Source organism: Bactrocera oleae, chromosome 4 (assembly GCF_042242935.1).
Source record: "Bactrocera oleae isolate idBacOlea1 chromosome 4, idBacOlea1, whole genome shotgun sequence".
In the NCBI taxonomy this organism is placed as follows: Eukaryota; Metazoa; Arthropoda; class Insecta; order Diptera; family Tephritidae; genus Bactrocera; species Bactrocera oleae.
Window position 1 is genome coordinate 27,819,603 of NC_091538.1, and position 22,787 is coordinate 27,842,389.

At 35.5% G+C, this 22,787-nt stretch overlaps 2 protein-coding genes across 2 annotated transcripts in view; both read right to left on the bottom strand.

The window, feature by feature from the left end:
* Lipt1 (Lipoyltransferase 1) overlaps nt 1–12,917 on the bottom strand; it is a 39,425-nt gene extending 26,508 nt beyond the window's left edge. The window contains exon 1 of the mRNA XM_036356708.2: nt 12,293–12,917. Within this exon, the coding sequence (XP_036212601.1) occupies nt 12,293–12,913 (621 nt within the window). The 5' untranslated portion in view covers nt 12,914–12,917. The remainder of the gene's footprint in view (nt 1–12,292) is intronic.
* An 83-nt stretch (nt 12,918–13,000) lies between these two features.
* On the bottom strand, nt 13,001–13,435 carry LOC106622546 (uncharacterized). Its single transcript, XM_070109203.1, has one exon. It carries the CDS (start codon nt 13,278–13,280, stop codon nt 13,083–13,085), a length of 198 nt encoding a protein of 65 aa, XP_069965304.1. The 5' UTR covers nt 13,281–13,435; the 3' UTR covers nt 13,001–13,082.
* Nucleotides 13,436–22,787: the final 9,352 nt, after the last annotated feature.

Here is a 22,787-nt window from a genome sequence, read left to right on the forward strand (position 1 = left end):
CCTTAGCCACGTGGTCGGGGTTCTCTAGTATTCGATATATGTATATGCAAAACAAAACATCGAATTTTTTAAATCCACAAGTGAATATAACCACTTAATGGAAAGATCTATCCTTTTTTTATTATTGAATTATTATACTAATTTTTTCTTGAAGTATTATTTTTCTCCAATGCCATCTGTCATTAGCCTTTCATGATTGGCCTGGGCTTCAAGAATTTTTCTTCTGTTTATTCCCATTTTGGTATATTTCCGCAACACTTTTTCTTTTGTTTTTGTTTTTTAAAGAAATTGTTGGCGTTTTGTTGATTTGAGCACCTTGTCGACTTCGCTATGCTTCGCCTCACAACCGCTAAGAATTTCTAAGAATAACAGTTTGATGAACACTGCGTAGTCTCTTGCTAATACGTCTTATATACATAATACGTATGATACAACTTTCAAATTGCTGTAATACTTTCTTTTGCTTAACTAACATGTTAAGGGCCATCTCTCACCTGTATTCTTAGTAATAACAGAGAAGCAGGAAACACAAAACCGGAAGTTGCCAACAGTTTTGAAATTTTTTGTTTCTTGATTGCAGTTCTGCTCTTCAACCCATGCCGCTACGGAAAGTGCGCATGTGCGGTTACCGGAATCAAAGAGTTCGCATGTGCTAAGTCAGAGTGTTTAGGCGCTAACGGCCGCCAATGGGTGACATCGCCCTCGCTGACATACTTTATTAACAGGAAACACAAAACCTGAAGTTGTTAGCAGTTCTGAAATTTTTGGTTTTTTGATTGACACTAACCTGTTTAACCCATATTAGACGTTGATGTCTCTACGTAAAGTTCACATGTGCGGCTACCGGAATCAAAGAGTTTGCATTTGCTAAGTCACTCTTTTTTGGCATTAATGGCCGCCAAAGGGTGACACGTAAAATTGCAAAATGTTTTTTGTCAATTGCCACGTCCCTGGTGGTGGCAGGCAAGTGGTTGGTGGTGATAATAAAAGCTTGGGGTCTCCTCTAGGTGATGCACATTGCTTAATCGCCTTCGCTGACATAATTCATTAGCAAGAAGCACAAAATGTAAAGTTGACAGCAGTTTTGAAATCTTTGGTTTTTTGATAGCCATTCTACAATACTCTAAAATCCATGTAAGACGTTGATGTCTCTACGTAAAATGCACATGTAAGGTTACCGGAATCAAAAAGTTTGCATCTGCTAAGTCACGTTGTTTAGCAGAGCTCTTCATTGAGTTCTGAATATATTCATTATAACTATTCATACTATTTATAAGTATTTTTTATTTAATTAAATGCATGTGGATCTGTGAATGTTTGTATGTATTGCCACATGACATGGGGTTATTTTTAATTGTAAAATTTAACATATGCGCGTGTGTGTGTGTTCTATATTATCTATTTTATGTGATATGTGATATGGGTTTCTTTCCAAATATATTTTTGTGTATACCCATTTACATAACATATGTACGCATCTCGTAAGATGTGTGTTTATAATTCTATAATATTCTTTATTATTGCATGCGTATTGCATGTAAATGCATATGTTTGTGTGTATGTATTGTCTCCGCTTAGTCTAAGATAAACATGTTCAAAGATATTTGAACAAATATGAATAGACACTCATCAAGAAGTTTAGGTACAAATTGTGAGCAAATTATGTTTTTGGTAATGTAAGTTAGTTCAATTTCAGTAAAGTAGTTCAATTTTCAATCGTTTTAGAGTGAGCAAAATGGGCTTTCGTACAGCAATTTCAGTAGACGTCCGTAAAATTATAATAAATTTGCACGTGCAGAAAAAATTTTATCGTGAAATTGGTAATGTAGTGCAGAAAACTTAATCAAGTGAGCGAAATATTCTATAGTTGTGTACATCAACACTGGAAAATTAGAACCTGAGGGCAAATCTGGACGTCGAAAAAAATTCACACCATGTCAGCAACGACCTGTAATAGCTCAGAATCCGAAGATTTTGTCAGTAAAGCTGTGCCAAAAAAATGCTGCTTAAATGGGCAGTAATTCCTGTTTCAACAAGATAACAAACCGAAACATGCGTCATATCTGGTGCAGGAATGGATTATCTACCACTGTAAACAATTAAAAACACCTCTGCAATCCCCAGACACTTATCCTAGAGAGCATATTTGGAATCTATTGGAAAAAAAATGCGGACTCACTATATAACATTGAAGGATTCTCCTAAAGGGACCATACGCAAACAATTGGCATAAATAAAATATAAACTTTGAGCAAACATCTAACCTAGTTGGAAGCATGAGTCGACTAGGTTAGATGTTAACTAAATATTAAATTAAAAAAATAGGATCCAAAATATTTTTTTCTGCATGTGTGCCTAAACTTTTTTTATATAGAATCTAAAATATTGTTATTATAATTTCATTATCCTTAAAAATATGAAATATCGTTTGGCTATAGCTTTGTGTACATTTGTCCGATTTAAGTCAAATATGCGCCGTTTTGTTCATAAACTTGTTGTCAACGAGATGCTAACTTCATTGTACCCCTCTCGTAGCAGGCTGCGTCCCTATTGGCAAAAAACTCGGAGAACAAATTTTTACAGGCCTTTCTTGGGGCCAGCTTCTCACCATTAAGCGCGTTCGCCATGGACAGGAAAATATGGTAATCACTTGGTGCCAGGTCCGGACTATAAGGTGGGTGCATTAGGACCTCCCATCCGAGCTCCCGGAGCTTCTGGCGCGTCACCAAAGACGTGTGTGGCCTGGCGTTGTTCTGATGGAACACAATCCGGCCTCTGTAGATCAAAGATGGTCTCTTATGGATGAGTGCTGAGTTCAAGCGGTCCAGTTGTTGGCAGTAGAGAGCTGAATTGAACGTTTGGCCATACGGGAGCAGCTCGTAGTAGATAATTCCTTGCCAATCCCACCAAACACACAACAAAACCTTCCGTCGTAAGTGACCAATTTTTCATCGCCAGTCACAATCCGCTTCAGAAACGGGTCGATTTTGTTGCGATTTAGCAGCGATTAGCAGATGGAAAATCGGTCCATCATGTTTTTTTACGTTAGTTCGTGTGGCACCCAAACAGCGAGCTTCTTTTTGAATCCAAGGTTATACAAATGGTTCCAAACGGTTTTCTGGCTTATCTTTAGTTCCTCAGCAATTAAATAAGTGCTCACGTGACGGTCTGTTTCCACTATTTGCATGATTTTATCGCAATTTTCGACGACAGGCCTCCTAAGCGTGGTGCATCTTTGACATCGAAATTACCGGAACAGAACCTAGCAAACCACTTTTGTGCTAAACGTTCGTTTACAGTATCGGCCCCATGAACTAAATTAATTTTTTCAGCCGCTTTGGCTGCTTTTTCGCCTTGATCGAAGAAAAATTGTAAAATATAGCGAATTTTTTCTTTGCTGGTGTCCATCTTTAACGAGCGCTTACAATGTACTAAGTCAGTCAATCGGAAAACTGTCAAAGGCAAACTTTAGCGTAAATAAACACGTTTTCAGCGCCGTTTTTACTTAGCCTAATATAATATAAACTTTAAAGTGACGGTGTGGCTAAACTTTTTTGATTCGTTGCATGTAAGTACAAGACTCGGCATTGTCGAGGACAAAAATGTAAGCATGCTAAAGAATATTTGAACAACACCAAAGAAATAAAATTATCTTCACCAGTTCGGGCGAAAAAAGCGATTGGCTATTGTTTTTAACTACGTTACGGTAAAAAAATTAATTAAAAGAACGAATTCTTTCAGGAAATCGAAGCCAAAAGGAAAGGACGATTAAAGCGAAAAAAAACTGTTCGAAAACGAATCCTCAGGCCCAATGTTCTTCTGATTCGAAAGAATCTCTTAACTTTCTAGACTTCGACGGTGAAGATCTCTATTTAGATTTTAAATCAAACGAAGAAACGGAGTGTCATTTCTGGGGATCTAGTGTAAACAGTGAGTCCCAACTATTGAGTCAGTGCCAGAAATCCGATATGCTTTTGGGGCACGAAATGTGCTTATCTGAAAAATACGCCATTTCTAAAAATGCAGAAATCTGAATAGTTTTACAAATAACATTTTCAATCCTTTTATTTTTAATTGCATTTTATATAATTACTTAAAACACGAATAACAATTTTGTTTATTTACAATTAATAAGTATATGAACTAAAAAGTTGGTCTATTATTTTCTCCAAATATTTTTTCTGATCCACTTTACCCGAGTATCATAATTCACATTTTACCCGCCTGTTTTTTATTCATAAACTTTTGGATACATCTAATTTTTTTTTATTCTTACAGACGTAACATATGTATGTGATTTAAAAAATTTATCAAGCATGCTCCAGAAATCGAATAAAATTCATGTGATTTCGTTTTTACAAACTGAAGATATTGTACTGGAAGTGGACTGTGGAATTGAAAGTGTCTAGATGTTTCCACCTCACCTTACTCCATGTAGCGTTGAAGCTCCTCAAAAATCTTTAGTCTCACCAGTTAGAATTCCAATGATAGTGCTGAGATAAACCTTGCTAAGAGAAAGTAGTTCAAGAGACCACCTTCGTTCCACTTTGGGCTGGTCATTTTTTACTGTATCAAAGAAGCTGAGCTTACTAAGCTCACACAAAGTCCACAGATCCAGTGCTAGAATCCAAGAGGCCAGCGGAGCACCGACCAAACCTCACATCAAAATTATTCGATTGTTGGAAAAGCTTAATTCGCTTTTAAAACTGAATCTGATTTGAAATTCACAAGTGTACAAACCCCTTAATGGATAGATTTCTTCGTTTTTAATTATTGCATTATAATAATAATTTTTTCTTAAAGTAGTCTTTTTTACTAATGCCATCTGTCATTAGCCCTTTATGATTGGCATCGAACTCTTTTGTTATTTTTCAAGAGTTTTGATGAGATATAAAATTTTTTATTATTTCGGTGGCTTTTCTAAAATAGTATTGGACGAAAGCAGCCTGAGCTTCAAAAATTTTTCCTTTTTTAATTCTCATATTGGAATATTTCCGCTAGACTTTTTCTCTTTATTTTTATTATTCAAAGAAATCGTTGGCGTTTTGTTGATTTGAGCACTTTATCCCCACAACCGCTGTACGTTTCTAAGAATAACAGTTTGATGAACACTGTGTATTGTCTCTTGCTACGTCTTATATGAAATAATTTTCAAATTGCAGGAATACTTTCTTTTGCCTAACTAACACGTTAAGGGCTTTTTCTCACTTGTATTTCGAGTAACAACAGGGCTTAAAATTTAGCATAAATCTTTTCATAGGCTAGGCTCGTTTGGACTAAAATAATTGAGAGACACGTCATGTAGCGAAAAAAAAAACACTTACAAATAATATTTGTTATCTACATTATAAAGGGATAGTATGCAAAAAATAGCTGGATATCTCGCTTTCACTACTGTTATTTTAGGATAAATTTAGATGGAAATAAAATAATGTTCACACTACTCTAGTTATCGGAATCAGAATTTAAACCGATTGAAACAGTAAAAAAAACGTTAACTTTTTAGTGAGAAAAGAACAGATGCAAAATTTCAGACCGATAGCTTAAAAACTGTGGGACTAGTTTGAATATATACAGACAGTCGGACATGGCTAAATCAACTCAGCTCATCATGCTGATCATTTATGTATATATTTTATAGGGTCTCCGACGTTTTCTTCTGGGTGTTACAAACTTCGTGGCAAACCTAATATGCCCTGTTCAGGCTATTAAAAGTGGAAACTAATCAGGGTTGTTGTGGAATCTCATAGTAGATGTCATGAATTGTGATGTTGGTTTGATCTACTTTGAGTTCGATCCCCGGAATTTTAATAGGGTCACAATTTGATGGTTATAAACTTGTCTTTATTTGTACTCGATCACTCTAAAAACTACGAATTTCACTGTGTGGATGATTCTAGCATATCGTACATTTTGGTTTGTTCTGCTATTTGTATTCGTCACACTGTCATCCTCCTAATTACGACACAAAACGCTAAAAGCCATTCGAGATGAACTACCTTAATTTTATTCCAAAGTCTAGGCATGCCTGTATTCCAAATTACAGGGACGGCGAGACATCGCAACCGCATTTCCATGACTATTACCTTTGAGAGCTTCTATAGAGAAGTCGTTACTTTAGGACTGTACTAACTACTCATCTGAGTTCCTTAATTGTAGAAACCATTTTAATGCTACATCATCTGTTCTTATTGTAAATCGGTGGTCATAAAGGTATTTATGAGAATGTTTGATGCAATTTATCAACGCTAGTAATTCATTCCGAGTTATACAATAATTTCCCTCTGACTTTCTTACGGTCTGGTTTAAATAGACAACCACTTTCTCTTACCCGTCAATGACTTGATGCAGTACATAACCGCTTTTTCAGAGTTAGGAAAATCCCTTCCTGGTCTTTATTCGACTTGAAAGACTTTGTTCTTATCAGAACATCATGTTGCCATTTTTCTTCTTCACAAGTATTACAGGTAAACTGATAGTTCAATTATGCCGCTTTCGTTCATTACACGTATGGTCTGGATTACAAATTCAAAACGCGGTTTTGCATCACCTGTGTTAAAAAAAGTTTCATTATTATGGTTCAGCCTGGTTTGAAATCGTCTTTATCAAATATGGTGGAATATCAGCTAACTTTGCAATTTGAATCTCGCATGTTACCTTTCCAAGAACTTGTGTATATTTTCCAGTGCAGTGATTTTCTTCAGTTATGCTTATACATTTTTATTGATCAGATCAGATCGAATTATGGAATGTTACGACACAAAGTGACAACGGAGGGCATTTGCACAGCTAATGAAAAGATAGAGGCAGTAAAAGATTAGCCCACTCTTAAAAATTTACATGAATTGAGGAGTTTCCTTAAACTGCGACTTATTATCGACGATTCGTTCCAAATTTTGCCAGCGTAGCTAGTAGCCTCCATGAACTTACGAAAAATAACAGAGTTTTTGAATGGAATAAGTAACAGGAAGCGGATTTCCAAACTCTGAAGAAACGGTAAAGCACTGCGCCAACGTTAACATACCCGAACCCAGGCTCAGCGTTTAGTTCGGATACGGATGCTAGTGAGTTTGCAGTAGGAGGCGTTCAATCACAAGTCAGGAGAAAGTGGTTGCGTATTACAGCCATACAATAAGCAGAGAAATTATTGTGTTACTCAAACCTATCACGGGATGCCTCTTGATGTTCCCAATCGAACACCTACATAGTGAGGTCCGTATGCTTCCACTCAAGGAACATAACGAGCTCCTCTCCAAGCAGTTTCTGCTGGGTTGCTTTCGTAGAAACCACCGTTAGATGACCTCGACGACAATTAAACTGTAACTGACTACCCAAGCGGGGACTAGATAACCGTTACAACAACAATAACAACTCGCACTGAGTGACACGTTTTGGTTTCACGAAGTTCATTAGAACCGACCATGGCACATATTTTGGAAGTGCACTATTCACATACCTTTCACGTCCAGGGTACAGGTATTGCCTTCAGTCTTACTTGGGTTAAGAACCTGCTACAGTTTCCTTCGAGAAATTTCGAACTGACATCCAGAGCATCAAACGACCTTGCACTGCCGTAATAAAACATTCTGCTACGAAAGCTTAGCAACGTGTACGCATGTGTTTCTCAGAGTGGACTTTGCCAAAACCCCATTTGAACAGCCTTATACTGTCCCTCGTAAGTTATCAAAAGAATAGATGAACACGTTTACGCCATCAATGTCAACGGCAAAGAAATGAACGTAAGCATCGAACGCGTTAAACCCGCACACTTGGTCACTGAAGACATATTCGAGCACCTCAACTAGAGAAGAGCCCTCAATAAACCATCAGCTCTACATCCTATAAATTCGTCATGTCTACCTTCAAACAACGGTATCAGTAATTAAATTCAACAATGCGGCCACTCCCACAAAGTCTTATTTAGAGGGGGGTAGTGTGGGGAGATAGCATATCTGGCAACACACGATTTCAGGCTTAAAACGGGTATGGAGGAGATTCCCTAGATCAAGAATATAAATAATTATATTATAGTTCTCGAGATATTTGCATTTTAAGTTGAAAATTTTACAAATTTTATCTTACAATTTCTCTATTTATAGTTAATTTTTCTTTCATATTATGTACTTATTATACACCACAACCAACATATTTTCTACATATTTATTTTATATTAATTTTTTTATATTTGCTTTAAACAAGCATTTTATTTTTACACAATTCAGTAGCAAATGCGAGCCATGTTGACAGATAATAAGTGTTGCCATATCTATTTTGAAGTAAAAACACAATGTAAATAGGTAATTCAGTTCAAATTTTCTGCATGTATTTCTTCTTTATATTCTTAAGTTCAAAATGCAAAAACAAAAATGTATATTCCTATTTTAATTTTTGTGATAACAGGATTTTAGTGTAAGAACAAGTAAACATAGGCACCATAAAGTCTGCGTTCAGTTAGCTTGAATTGGAAATACCGTAACTTCTCATGAATTTGTGCGTTCTTTTTGCGTAGATTCTATTGTGTTTTAATATAATTAGTCGTTTAAAGAGCTCGTGACGCATTTTAATAATATTTAAAAAAAAATGGAAACCAAAGAAAAATAAATTAGTCTGTCGGCAAGAAAAATTATCATTAAAATGTGGAAAGATGATGAAAAATCACAAAAATTGGGCAAACTATTGGAAGAACTTTTAGCGTCAAAACCGCGATCTGGCGGTCCGAGAATATTATCAGCCCGAGAAGAACGGAAAATAATAAATATGGTGAAAGTTAACCCTCGAATTATGTCCACAAAGATTATTGATAACGTAAATATAAACATGAAAAAACAATTTGTGCCGAAGCTGCTAGAAAAATTTTACGTAAAGCTGGATGTCATGTCGCTCGAAAAAAACCATATATTTCACTTGTACAAATTTCGCCTCTTTTCGCGCATTGAATTTGCTCATAATAATATAAATAAGTCGCCGGAGTTCTGGAGACAAGTAATATTTTCTGATGAAAGTAAATTTTGCATTTTTGGCATATATGGTCGAATAATTGTGTGGCGCAAGTCAGGAACTGCCCTTGAAAAGCAAAATCTTGTTGATGCAGGTAAACACATAGGAATTATGGTGTGGGGTTGCATGGCGGTTGGTGGTGTGGGTCAGCTTGAATTTATTGAATCCACAATGGACAAATGGGGTTATTTGAACATTTTAAAAAACACTTTGAAGCAAAGTGCAGAGAATCTTGGATTATATTCGACTTTGAAGTAGAAAATTTAAACTGAATTACTTATTTACAAGTACATTGTGTTTTTACTTCACTTAAACAATAGTGTCGGGTGAACGCAGACTTTATTGGCTATGTGTATACATATTTATATTTTGAAAACGAATAAAATTGAAGAATAAAAGATGATTATGCCCCAAATACAAGAACCATAATTTTTTTTGTTCCATTCTCTTGATAAATCATGGTATTGGATTGGCCAGGGGTATTTTTTTGAAGCGCGGCCGAAGGTCGCCAATGCAGAAAGGAATAGAACGCGAAATCAATAACGACCACCCCGGTGTCGGATCGGACAGGTTTATTTATTTGAAGAGCGGCCGAAGGTAGCCTATGCAAATAAGAAATCTTACCAAAAAAAATTTAATGTTAAAGAGGGTATATCACTCTCTTTAAACTTTATTTTCTATAACGGATTATAACTGATATTGTTACAACTAAACAAGGTACCGTTTTGCCATTATTTTCATATTCAAATTGAATTGGTAAATATTGTGCATATAAGTCATTCCGCAACTTTTTCTTTTTTTTCGTGGGTATTTAAATTGTAATAATTTATAAAAAAAAAAGAGTGCAAGTACAGCAGGTATGTTATTATAAAGTTAAAATTGTTACACACATTACATAAGACTTTTGAATAGATTTTAAAGAACCGTTATGCAGCCATGGTGTGATAGATTAGTTTAGAGGTATGCACCGCGACCTATGGTCTATTGTGCCCTCCCCCAAGTCATATCGACTCATTTAGCGCCAGCATGTTGATAAACTCCAATATTCTACTGGGTACTAGTGAAGCGATGCGATCCCTGTTTGGCAACATGGATCCCAGGCGTCTGCAGACGGCTGTGCAGTCCACTAGCAGGTGTTTTGGGGTTTCCGGCTCCATGTCACAGAACCGGCAGTTTGCAGCAGAGACTAAGCCTATGTTGCATAGATGCTTATTGAGCCTGCAATGGCCGGTGTAGAACGCGACAAGCAGCCGGAATTTGTTCTTCGGGAAATTGAAACTTGTCAATGTCTCTTCCTGCCTGCTCTTTCCTCCCTACGGAGCAGCTCTTTAATGGTATGTGGACCAACCGCTACGCATGGTTCTGGTCCTACCATTTTTGTGGAGGCTGCGGAGGGGGCCAACTCGTCAGCTAGTTCATTCCCGGCTATATCCCTGTGGCCAGGCACCCAAATAAGGTGCACTCGGTTGTGGTCTGATAGGCTGTTCAACCATTTTAGGCCGCACTAAGAGCGATCTAATCTAGGCAGAGATCGCTTTTAGTGCCGCCTGACTATCGCTGAGTATGACAATACTTTTATTGCGATAGTTGCTTTGGAGGTTTATCCTTACACACCGACTCATAGCATAGACTTCGGCCTGAAAAATGTTAGGAAAACTTCTCATGGGAATGGAGAGTTTGGTGCTTGGCACAGAAACCCTAGCACCAATCCCTTCCGACGTTTTCAAGCCGTCACTTGATAGTGCTATATCTTAGTAGCAGGTCCAGCGATGAATCATTCCAATTCGCCTTGCTGCCAAGGGTAACTTTGAACTTCTTAGTAAAGCTTACTACTTTGGTAATGCTGTCCCTTGCGAGAAGGGCTAGTGGCATTTCTTCACTTAGCGCCTTCATCTGCTGGGACGAGATTACCTTCCCTATGCCAACTCCTTCTGCTGTCATTTGGAGCAGAGTCTGTTTGGCTGCCTGTTTAAATACCATATGTAGCGGTATGTGTTCTAACATTACTTCCAGTGCTGCAGTAGGACACGTACGCATTCGCCCGACGCGCAGTGCAGGCAAGTCTTTGCAGCTTCGACAGCTGCAGTCCTACCGAAGTCTGCGATGCTTTAGAATCCCAAAACACCACTCTATACGTGATAATCGGTCTCACGATCATGGTGTACATCCACTTCATAGTCTTTGGAGAGCACCCCCAGGATTTCCCAGCAAGTCGGTTGCCCACCATGAGTGCTTTTGTAGCCTTGATTTGGTCAGGAGCCGTTGTGTGAGAAAAACAAATATTCTTAATGTGTCCGAAATCAAAGAAATGTGGAATTTCGGTAAAGTACTACACTTGCGAGAAATGTAATTTTATTAACAGAGGCGGAAGGTTCAATTTTAAAAATAAAATTATGCCGTACGCAAAGGTGCCTGCCGTAAACGAACTGAGGTGTCGAGGTCGAATGGGTTCGAGCATATTAAAATACCACTGCCTCAAGTGGTTTATTTAATGTATGCGTTTGCATTACTGCCGGATGCGGTAGTTTTATACCAGGTTGATCATCAGGTACCGGTAGGTAAAATTGGCGGTCCTAGTAAAATTGTTTAAATAGACGAAAGCAAATTCGGGAAACGCAAATACAACAAACGTAAAAATAAATACATTATTGTTTATTTTTCATACGTAATTATTTTATTTTTTCCTAAATAGGGCCAACAAACTGAATTCAAAAATATGTGCAAAGTGCGTTAAATATAATATATTTGTAAAAATATACTAACATTTTTGAAAAAATTCACTTTTCGCTCACGGATTTGTAATATTCGCGTACCTATTTTTGAGGCCTCCTTAGTTATGGGACCTAAACTAGACATTTTCCAATTATACATATTCTTGATCTAGAGGATCTCCTCTATCCAACAGTACTCCTATTGACCTAGTTAATGGCTATAGTGTAAATAAGAAAAATTTATGAAAACTTTAATTACGATTTATATAACCATATTTGTTCCCTTTTTATGATTAAACAAATGTGTAAAAACTATTTAGTGATGTGTTTGTGGATATAATATTGAATAATATACATATGAAAGTGTAAAATTCATAATACATAGAAAAACTACATACTTTAATTTGTGATTTTTGAATTTTAAGAGCGAATATTACGAAAATATATCTCCGTGTAGCTATATTTGTATATAATCTTAATCTCGAGAGCATCCTCTATCCGCCCATATTTATTATATAGGAATTCGTGGGTGCTATACTAAAGCCCAACCGTTAAGCTTTTAAAGGAAGGCTCATTTAACTTACCTTTTTTTCGTTGAAACATACATCGTCTCGTTCATTTATATCCGATTTAATGGCCCATTCTCGAAAAAGTGCTCTTGTTAAAATGTTCAAGTTATATTTTCTATTATATCGTTCCCGTGGTGTAAAAAATGTGCAATTGAGATTACCACGATCATGGTATACTGCCCCACCACCGCTGTTACGACGAGCTATAGTCACACCTTTTAAATCCAATTTCGAAACATTTGTTTCCATAAAAGGGTTCTGATGACGTCCTATTACAACGCATGGATCGTTTACCCATAACAATAATACGTGGTGATGGGTGAAGTCGAAATTTCTATACAACCAGTCCTCCAGAGCTAAGTTTGTAAATATATCATATGATTGTGAAATGAACACTGATTTTATAATGTTGGCATCAGATATTTTTGTAACATTTGAACTGTTTAAATTAATCTTAGTTGGTTTGGTTACATATGACGACGGGGGTAATCCATACTTATTTGGTGTCTTCTTGTTTTGATTTTTGTAAATCGTATAAACCAATTTTCGGGGTAGATTAGTATGTGTTTCTTCAAACACAGAGTATAAGCATTTATGAATGCCACCTTTGTAACCTTTGGATATTATGGTATTCATGGTTATAACAAAATTTTTTATAACCGAGTTTAACTTTTTCACGACTATTACTTAACAATTATATTTCTTTCAACTTGTTAACGTAGCTTGTAACACATGGCTTTAATACACATTATTTACAATTAGAAAATGTTATTTTAAATATAAGAGTGTATTGAATAAGTTTATTTTAATTTCTTTGATGTTCTTTGGCGACCTTGAAATATATCAAATTTGTATCACCGTAACTTCCTGCTGAACTTGCTGCAGTAACAGATATCAAATATTCATGTAACGCGATTGTTTGATGCAACCACTTCCACGTTTGATGAAGTACGGATATCCTTAAACAAAGCCCTAAACAATCTTTGCTATAATTCTCATTCATTCCTTTAAACCCCTTTATAAAAGGGTAACTGCATAATTTACTACAATTTTATTTTTCTTAAAAACACAATTTACACAAATGCTTGATTTTTATCGAAACCTAGATTTTAAAGCGATTTCTCGATAGAAACAATCAGAGATGTACAACACATTGTCACAGTAATGGGTGATTCATAGACAATTGATTGCGATTTCGATGAATCCAGCTGTAGTTTCTTTTATGGTACACAAATGTATACTATGTGTCGAAACAAATGCCAAAACATATCAGAATCGACGTTAACCTGCTAGAACCAACAAGATAGCGAAATCCCTAGTTGCCAGAATTTTTGAGTAAAGAAGTTTAGTTACCAATCTACTGTATAAGGGCTGCTAGATTGTGCAGCACATACATTACTAATTAGAGTGTTGTCGTGTAAAGAGCAATTATGCTACAAGCAATAACTTGTAATCTCGAATATCGCGCAATAAGTGTTAAGTTGTTGGAATTAGAACTAAAAATAAGTGTATAGCAACTTGGGAAATTGGGAATTTTATTTAACAATCCAGTGATTGAACACAAGAGTGAGTTACAAGCCACTCCATTGCTGCAATATTCCGAACATGTGTTGGAAAGCTATCGTCCTTGTACGTCTCTTTCAGTGTATGCTATTCATTTGAAGCGCAAACATAAATAATTTTTACTCAAAAACTAAAAAAATATAAATTAATTTATTTCACTTAAGGAAATCCTAGACTACACTTTTTAAAAGCTCGGGAGACCTTTATAAATCAAAAACAAAGTCTTCAGTCCCATAACTTATATTTATGTTTATAGTTTTCATAATGGTAAATTTGCCAACTGTCATGTGCCATGATTCTAAAGGCTAATCAGCTGTTTGCTTCTTATGCGCTGTTATGCAATGTTTCGCTGTTTAGATCATAAAGCTTAAAATAATTCGGTTGGTTATAACATTAGTATAAGCGTAAAACTATATCACGTTTATTTTTAGAAAAACGAAATAGCAAAACACAATTTAATAATGATAAAAAACGTATTAAAGTTCAAACCAATTTAAACCGGAAAACACTAATGATGAGTAGAAGCGCAAACAAGCATCACACTTATTTTGATAAAGCGATAAAGCAAAACCCAATTAAACTACATCAGAAAACTTATTAAATTATCTACCATAATAATAAAATTCTTTCTCAAAATGAATCTCGTTATCAATAAATATATTATAATATAATATAAATTTGGATATAAAAGATTAAATGTCAGCTTTGATAACACAATAAAAATTTGTCATAAAAATGTAAATAACTCTTGGATTGTATGAATGACTATTTCACTCAAAACCCTTAATGTACATTCAAAGAGATTAACAGATTTATAAAAAAATACTAATGCCAACACACGTTCATAAACATCATTATTTACCAAAAGCTCATAGTAAAGGTGAAAAATCATTTAATATCAATACATAATACGAAAATTACTCAATATCAAAAGAAACGTCTTAAGGAGTGGAAGTGGTATATCGCCGAAAACTTTAAATAATAATAGAGCGCATAATGATTTTAGGGATAATTTAGACTTTACCCTGTCAACCATGGCTTACCACTTTCCCCAGAAGTTTCAACTCATTTACACATTTTTCTTCAAGAACTAACACCAACGCACACTTTTGGGATATATATTTTTTAATTAATTTAGAGTTTTCCAAACAAACAAAATTTGTTATCTCATTTCTTCAACTAGTATAAGTGAATAAGTGCGAATGAAAAAATATATTTGTCATTAGTTTCGATAGGAAATTTCCATAAAGGGGAACAATGCTAAGAGAAAAAGTCACTTGGTAAAGGGCAGAGGTAAGTCGACAAAATTTTGTGAAATTTTATAAATTCGTATATATGTATATTTTTTTTAAACTTTTTTCGAGCACAACAATTAACATAAGATGTCTAGCAATTATAGCAAGTTTATCTGAGATAAACACTCCAAGTTGGAAACTTTCAGCTAGAAATAATTCAAGCACAGGGGTTATGAAATTGCGCTGCAAGGAGGAACGATTGAAATCCACCAGATCCCGGTTCTTTAAATTTTTGAAACAAATATTAACTAAAAAGTGTTCGAAAAAAGTTTAACAGAGTTATTACCGGCTTCTGCTGTGTGTGCAATGTCTGCAGTTGTGCAGAGGCTGCTTGTGCAGTCTCTTTTAACACATCACTAACGTGCACTTTGGCTGGTGGCACTGTTTTCTTAAAAAAATTATTTTCTAGTCTTTTAAGGTGGTCTCCTTCTCCTCATTGATTTGAATGCCAATTTTTTTTAGCTGGTTTTCGTAGCGGCGTTCGTGTCAGATGAACTGGCAGTTGTGGCTTAGGACTAAATGAAGCTATAACAGTTTATATTATGTTTCGGATTATATATAGCTAGTAAAAGTGTTATAATCACTTTGGGTTAACTTTAGAATTAAAACCTACAGGAAAAGTATGTGAAATAAAATTTATATAATATATCAATAATTTCAAATTAAAAAATTTTGTTTGAGATTGATTGATTTTGTTAAGGGATCCGAAAATCCAATCCTGTTTTAGATCTTTGAAAAGATAGTGTTTGACTAGTTTTTTAACCACTTTTGGCTGGCAGGGCACTCTTAAGCAAACCCACACACACTCTCACAGCCAGGAAAGGCGGACTCACCGATTAAGCTAAAAAAAAAAGACATAAACACACACACATATGCCGAAATTGTATTGAATATGGAAAAAAGAGAGTTAGCCAATGAATTACACAAACAAATTTTAAAAGAAGACGAGTTGTTATAAAAGGAATTGATGATTTGTCGCAAGCTGATTTAGCTATCTCCTAACTGTAATAGACACGTTTTTCAAAAACCCTTAGGCTTAAGTAATCAAAAATAAAACTGCTCAAAACTTAAGGAGTACTGTTAAAAGAATTTTCGAAAATAGTTATCGAGTTGAAACGAATTTACAAACTGATGACGATAAAGGATTTTTCAATACTGAATTTAAGCATCTAATGGAAGTTAATCGAATTGATCACTATTCAACAAATAGCGTTTTAAAAACATCTAAATTGAACGTTTTAATCCGACATTAAAAAGAATGATGTGGAAAAGGTTTAGTTTTTAAGGTACATACCGTTAGTTGATATATATAATAATACATTTCATAGAACACTATTGACACTGATTTACAAGTGTTTAAAAAAGCTAAGTTAAAAATGAATGATCACGTTCGAATAAGCACACATATTAAAATATTATCTAAGAAAATAAAATAGGGACTTTATTTGTTGATGTTATATCGTTATATCATTATATGCGAAAAGAAAGCAGGTTTTAAATCGAATACCATCAAAAACGTTCGGAATAAAGAATATGGATGAAAAAGTATTGTTTGCCCATACAAGAATGTCTCGGAAGTCGCCCTTTCCGCATTCCTTCGTTTGAGACTGTGCCTTTCCATTGAAAAATAATGTCAAGAAGATATATCCAAGCGTAAATACAATGAGAGCACAACGAATGTTTATTTACAGATTATAAATGGCACGACGCGTAATTAAAACTGCGTTTGGGATTTTGGCAGCGATGTGGAGAGCGCTAAGGACAACACTGGAGTTCCATCCTGAAAATGCAGATCTATTGGCGTTGTACACTTATTTTTTATGAAATAATCTTTGGATTTATGTATAAAACAAAACATGAACAATAACGGTTCTTAATTCCTATTAAATTACTAGAAAACCGTAGCTGAAAAATTTCTGGATTGCGGCTTCATGTATTAATAACTGAGATTATGGCAGCCAGCATAGTTGTAATTATTTCCGCAACATTCCCTCTAACGCATCCAACACCTAATTAAAGTGTAAAAAGTAGTTAAATTGAATCATTTGTATGTTATTTTAAAAATTTTGAGTACTTGAGTACTGAGAATTAGAAATCACATGCCCGCAACTTAGCCTAGAATGAAAATATGATTTTGAAGCTACCATCCCAGGAAGCCACCTAAAAGTTAAATCATCGGTTTATTATCCAACATCGCTATCAGAGATTTCGGTTAAAGATTCTGAACTGAGCCATCTAAAGACCACAACCACTTTACCTACTTACCTTTTATGAGTTTCTTAATACTATGTTCGCACCGACACAAAATTCGTGTTTTCATAGACAAAAGAGGTTTTCACGCGAAAACTGGTGTTTTCATCCATACAAAATCTGTCAAACGAAAACACAGTTTTCGCTGAAAACCCCTTGAAAACTTACATTCCACTCATTATAATCGGTGCCTGCTCTAGTTTAATAGATATTATTAGAAGACATATTTTGCTAGCCCTAAATGTCAGTTAAAAATTTGTTTACATTCCATAATTGGCCTAAACGTACCCTACAAGAAACACTCACATTTGATATGTCAGTACTGTTAATTTATATTTGCATTATCCACTGATTGGAGTAAGACGTATACAGAGATATTGAGAGGAGGAGATGGCATCAAGTGAAAATTTATTTTTATATGTTCATATTTTATTATATTTTTTGTTGCATTCCTCTTTATATTTAAGTATATTATTATAACTAAATTTGATTAAAAGTTTGTAATTTTTTAAATAAATAAAAATTATATTATCTACTGCGCAAAAGAATATTTCTCTTCTGATAGCGTTTCAGTCATAACTGACAATTTTCAGCTATGACGGATTTATGGTCAGCAATGACTCAGAAAATGATAGAAACTTTGTTCTGCGCGCTGACAAAATTTTTTCAGCTATGACTGTCATGTTACCCATCAGATGACCGTCGCTGTTCTTGTAGGGTACATAACAAATGTAAACAAATAGATGTGTGAACTGTCAATGAAAACTCATCGAAAACACACAATGTCGGTCAGAACGACTTGGTTCCACAATCCACAAATTGTGTTTTCAAGAGGATTTCAATTCGGTGCGAACATAGTATAAGTGTATAGCCATTAAATTGAGGCTTTTATTTAACAATCCAGTAATCGAACTCAAGAGTAAGTCACAAGGAAGCCGAATTATCGAGAAATCCGAATCCGAAACTCCCAAAGAGAGAATTGTTTGAAAATGGCCAAGTTTAACGATCTGAAGATTCCACAACTGAAATAGGAGCTGGAGCAAAGTGATTTGGCGACAAATGGATTAAAAATTGAATTAAAATCACGGTTGCGAGAAGCCATGGAGGCGGAAAACATTAATGTTGAGGAATATGTCTTTCAATTGGATTTAGAGGAAGGCAAACATAAAAGAAAAGAAAGAGACGCGTCCATCAAACGTTATTGACTTAAACATGATTTTCGCTGCAATGTCGCAGATGTCAGCGCAAATGTCAGGGATGTCAACGCAAATGTCGACACAATTTAAAGAGCAGGATGGACGAATAACCCAAAAAATAGCAGAGGTGTCATCACATATGTTGGCACAACAATCTCAATTGTCCTCGTTAGTCCTCGCGGTTGTCAACTCAGTCCGCAGTAAAAGATGCACTTATATCAGCATAAGTGTCCTCACAGTTGGAAGAGTAGTTCGCAGTGCAAGATGAACGTATATCAGCACAGGTGACCTCACATATTATATAACAGAAGTGTCCTCACAGATTTCTAAAGAGCGGGATAAAATTAAAATTGAAGTGGATGAATTGAAAGATCGTCTCCGCGAGCTACAATTAAATCGGCTTATCGGCCGAAAGGACCGCATCTACAAATAACTAGAACGCTGAAGATAAAGTGGCTGCATTGTTCGTTGCAATAAAAGGATATGCCGCGGATAGAATATAGACCATTCTAAACTGCGAGGCGAGTAGTTATGAAACATTGATGTGTGCATTAGAAAGACGGTATGGTAGTGAACAGAGGAAGCAGATCGTCCAAATCGAGCTGCAAAATCGCCGCCAGAAAGCCAATGAGTCTCTGCAGGAGTTTTCTACAGAGATTGAGAGGTTAGCTCACTTAGCTTATGCACATATATCCGTGAAATACATCGAGGACACGAGAATGAAATACATCGAGCATGTCCAAAATTTACGTTTGCTGAAACCATTTCGTCCTCTGACACAGGAAACTGACTCATAAAGTAAAAATAAAAGCACACACTTTGGTGAACCAATTACGACAGAAGATGATAATGTGCTCTTAACTTTAACCAGTCCAATAATCCAGTTGGACACAAAGTTAAACCAATAGTTGAATTAAAGCGAGCCACCCGAAAAGAGCACGGGCTGTTACCGTTAGTGGATATGTAGACGGCAAAAAGCGCATACTGTCTGTGAATACGGGCGCATCACATTACATAATTCGATTTGATCCGGTTAATAAAGAAGTGTGACCATTAGTTGGGTCAAAGTTGCGTACTGCAACTGGAGAAGATACCCTAGTTCTCGGAAAAGTAACGTGCGAGATAGTAATTGGAAAAGCAGCCATGTTACACAATATTATAGTGACAGATATCGTTGACGATGTCATAATTGGAGTAGATTTTCTAGCAAATCAAGGAATCAAGATTGACGTGAAGAACAGGATTGTGACCTGTACAAATCTGGAAGAGCCACTTATGTTCGGTTACGATAATAAGTACAACGTTAGACGAGTGATAACAGCAGAGCTCCAGCAGATTCCACCAAAATCAGAAGCAGTTATTTGTAAGACAGGATAAAGTCTTGAGGAAGATTCCATGGACGAAAATGACATATCTCGCGAAATTAACGCAAGGACCGACGAACTAGAGGCAAACAATCAAACTAAGGCTAAACAACTTCTTCTGAGATACCAATCCATATTTAATAAAGACGGTTATAATGAAGATTACAATGGTGAATATAGATTCCCCCGCCCAGAAGTTTTAACTCATTTACAAATTTTTCTTCAAGAACTAACAGCAACGTACACTTTTGGGATATATATTTTTTAATTAATTTAGAGCTTTCCAAACAAACAAAATTTGTTATCTCATTTCCTCAACTAGTATAAGTGAATAAGTGCGAATGAAAAAATATATTTGTCATTAGTTTCAATAGGAAATTTCCATAAAGGGGAAATAAAATACGAGTGAACAATGCTAAGAGAAAAGGTCACTTGGTAAAGGGCAGAGGTAAGTCTACAAAATTGTGTGAAATTTTATAAATTCGTATATTGGTATATTTTTTTTTACTTTTTTATTCCTTCGTTTGAGACTGTGCCTTTCCATTAAAAAATAATGTCAAGAAGATATATCCAAGCGTAAATACAATGAGAACACAACGAATGTTTATTTACAGATTATGAATCCCACGGCGCGTAATTAAAACTGCGTTTGGGATTTTGGCAGCGATGTGGAGAGCGCACTTATCTTTTATGAAATAATCTTTGGATTTATGTATTAAACAAAACGTGAACAATAACGGTTCATAATTCCTATTAAATTACTAGAAAACCGTAGCGGAAAAAATTCTGGATTGCGGCTTCATGTATTAATAACTGAGATTATGGCAGACAGCATAGTTGTAATTATTTCCGCATCATTCCCTCTAACGCATCCAACACCTAATTAAAGTATAAAAAATAGTTAAATTGAATCATTTGTATGTTATTTTAAAAATTTTGAGTACTTATGAATTAGAAATCACATGCCCGCAACTAAGCCTAGAATGAAAATATGATTTTGAAGCTACCATCCCAGGAAGCCACCTAAAAGTTAAATCATCGGTTTATTATCCAACATCGCTATCAGAGATTTCAGTTAAAGATTCTGAACTGAGCCATCTAAAGACCACAACCACTTTACCTACTTACCTTTTATGAGTTTCTTAATACTATGTTCGCACCGACACAAAATTCGTGTTTTCATAGACAAAAGAGGTTTTCACGCGAAAACTGGTGTTTTCATCCATACAAAATCTGTCAAACGAAAACACAGTTTTCGCTGAAACCCCCTTGGAAACTTACATTCCACTCATTATAATCGGTGCCTGCTCTAGTTTAATAGATATTATTAGATTTTCCATAATTGGCCTAAACGTACCCTACAAGAAACACTCACATTTGATATGTCAGTACTGTTAATTTACATTTGCATTTTTAAATTCAGAACTATCCACTGATTGGAGTAAGACGTATACAGAGATATTGAGAGGAGGAGATGGCATCAAGTGAAAATTTATTTTTATATGTTCATATTTTATTATATTTTTTGTTGCATTCCTCTTTATATTTAAGTATATTATTATAACTAAATTGGATTAAAAGTTTGTAATTTATTAAATAAATAAAAATTATATTATCTACTGCGCAAAAGAATTTTTCACTTCTGATAGCGTTTCAGTCATAACTGACAATTTTCAGCTATGACGGATTTATGGTCAGCAATGACTCAGAAAATGATAGAAACTTTGTTCTGCGCGCTGACAAAATTTTTTCAGCTATGACTGTCATGTTACCCATCAGATGACCGTCGCTGTTCTTGTAGGGTACATAACAAATGTAAACAAATAGATGTGTGAACTGTCAATGAAAACTCATCGAAAACACACAATGTCGGTCAGAACGACTTGGTTCCACAATCCACAAATTGTGTTTTCAAGAGGATTTCAATTCGGTGCGAACATAGTATAAGTGTATAGCCATTAAATTGAGGCTTTTATTTAACAATCCAGTAATCGAACTCAAGAGTAAGTCACAAGGAAGCCGAATTATCGAGAAATCCGAATCCGAAACTCCCAAAGAGAGAATTGTTTGAAAATGGCCAAGTTTAACGATCTGAAGATTCCACAACTGAAATAGGAGCTGGAGCAAAGTGATTTGGCGACAAATGGATTAAAAATTGAATTAAAATCACGGTTGCGAGAAGCCATGGAGGCGGAAAACATTAATGTTGAGGAATATGTCTTTCAATTGGATTTAGAGGAAGGCAAACATAAAAGAAAAGAAAGAGACGCGTCCATCAAACGTTATTGACTTAAACATGATTTTCGCTGCAATGTCGCAGATGTCAGCGCAAATGTCAGGGATGTCAACGCAAATGTCGACACAATTTAAAGAGCAGGATGGACGAATAACCCAAAAAATAGCAGAGGTGTCATCACATATGTTGGCACAACAATCTCAATTGTCCTCGTTAGTCCTCGCGGTTGTCAACTCAGTCCGCAGTAAAAGATGCACTTATATCAGCATAAGTGTCCTCACAGTTGGAAGAGTAGTTCGCAGTGCAAGATGAACGTATATCAGCACAGGTGACCTCACATATTATATAACAGAAGTGTCCTCACAGATTTCTAAAGAGCGGGATAAAATTAAAATTGAAGTGGATGAATTGAAAGATCGTCTCCGCGAGCTACAATTAAATCGGCTTATCGGCCGAAAGGACCGCATCTACAAATAACTAGAACGCTGAAGATAAAGTGGCTGCATTGTTCGTTGCAATAAAAGGATATGCCGCGGATAGAATATAGACCATTCTAAACTGCGAGGCGAGTAGTTATGAAACATTGATGTGTGCATTAGAAAGACG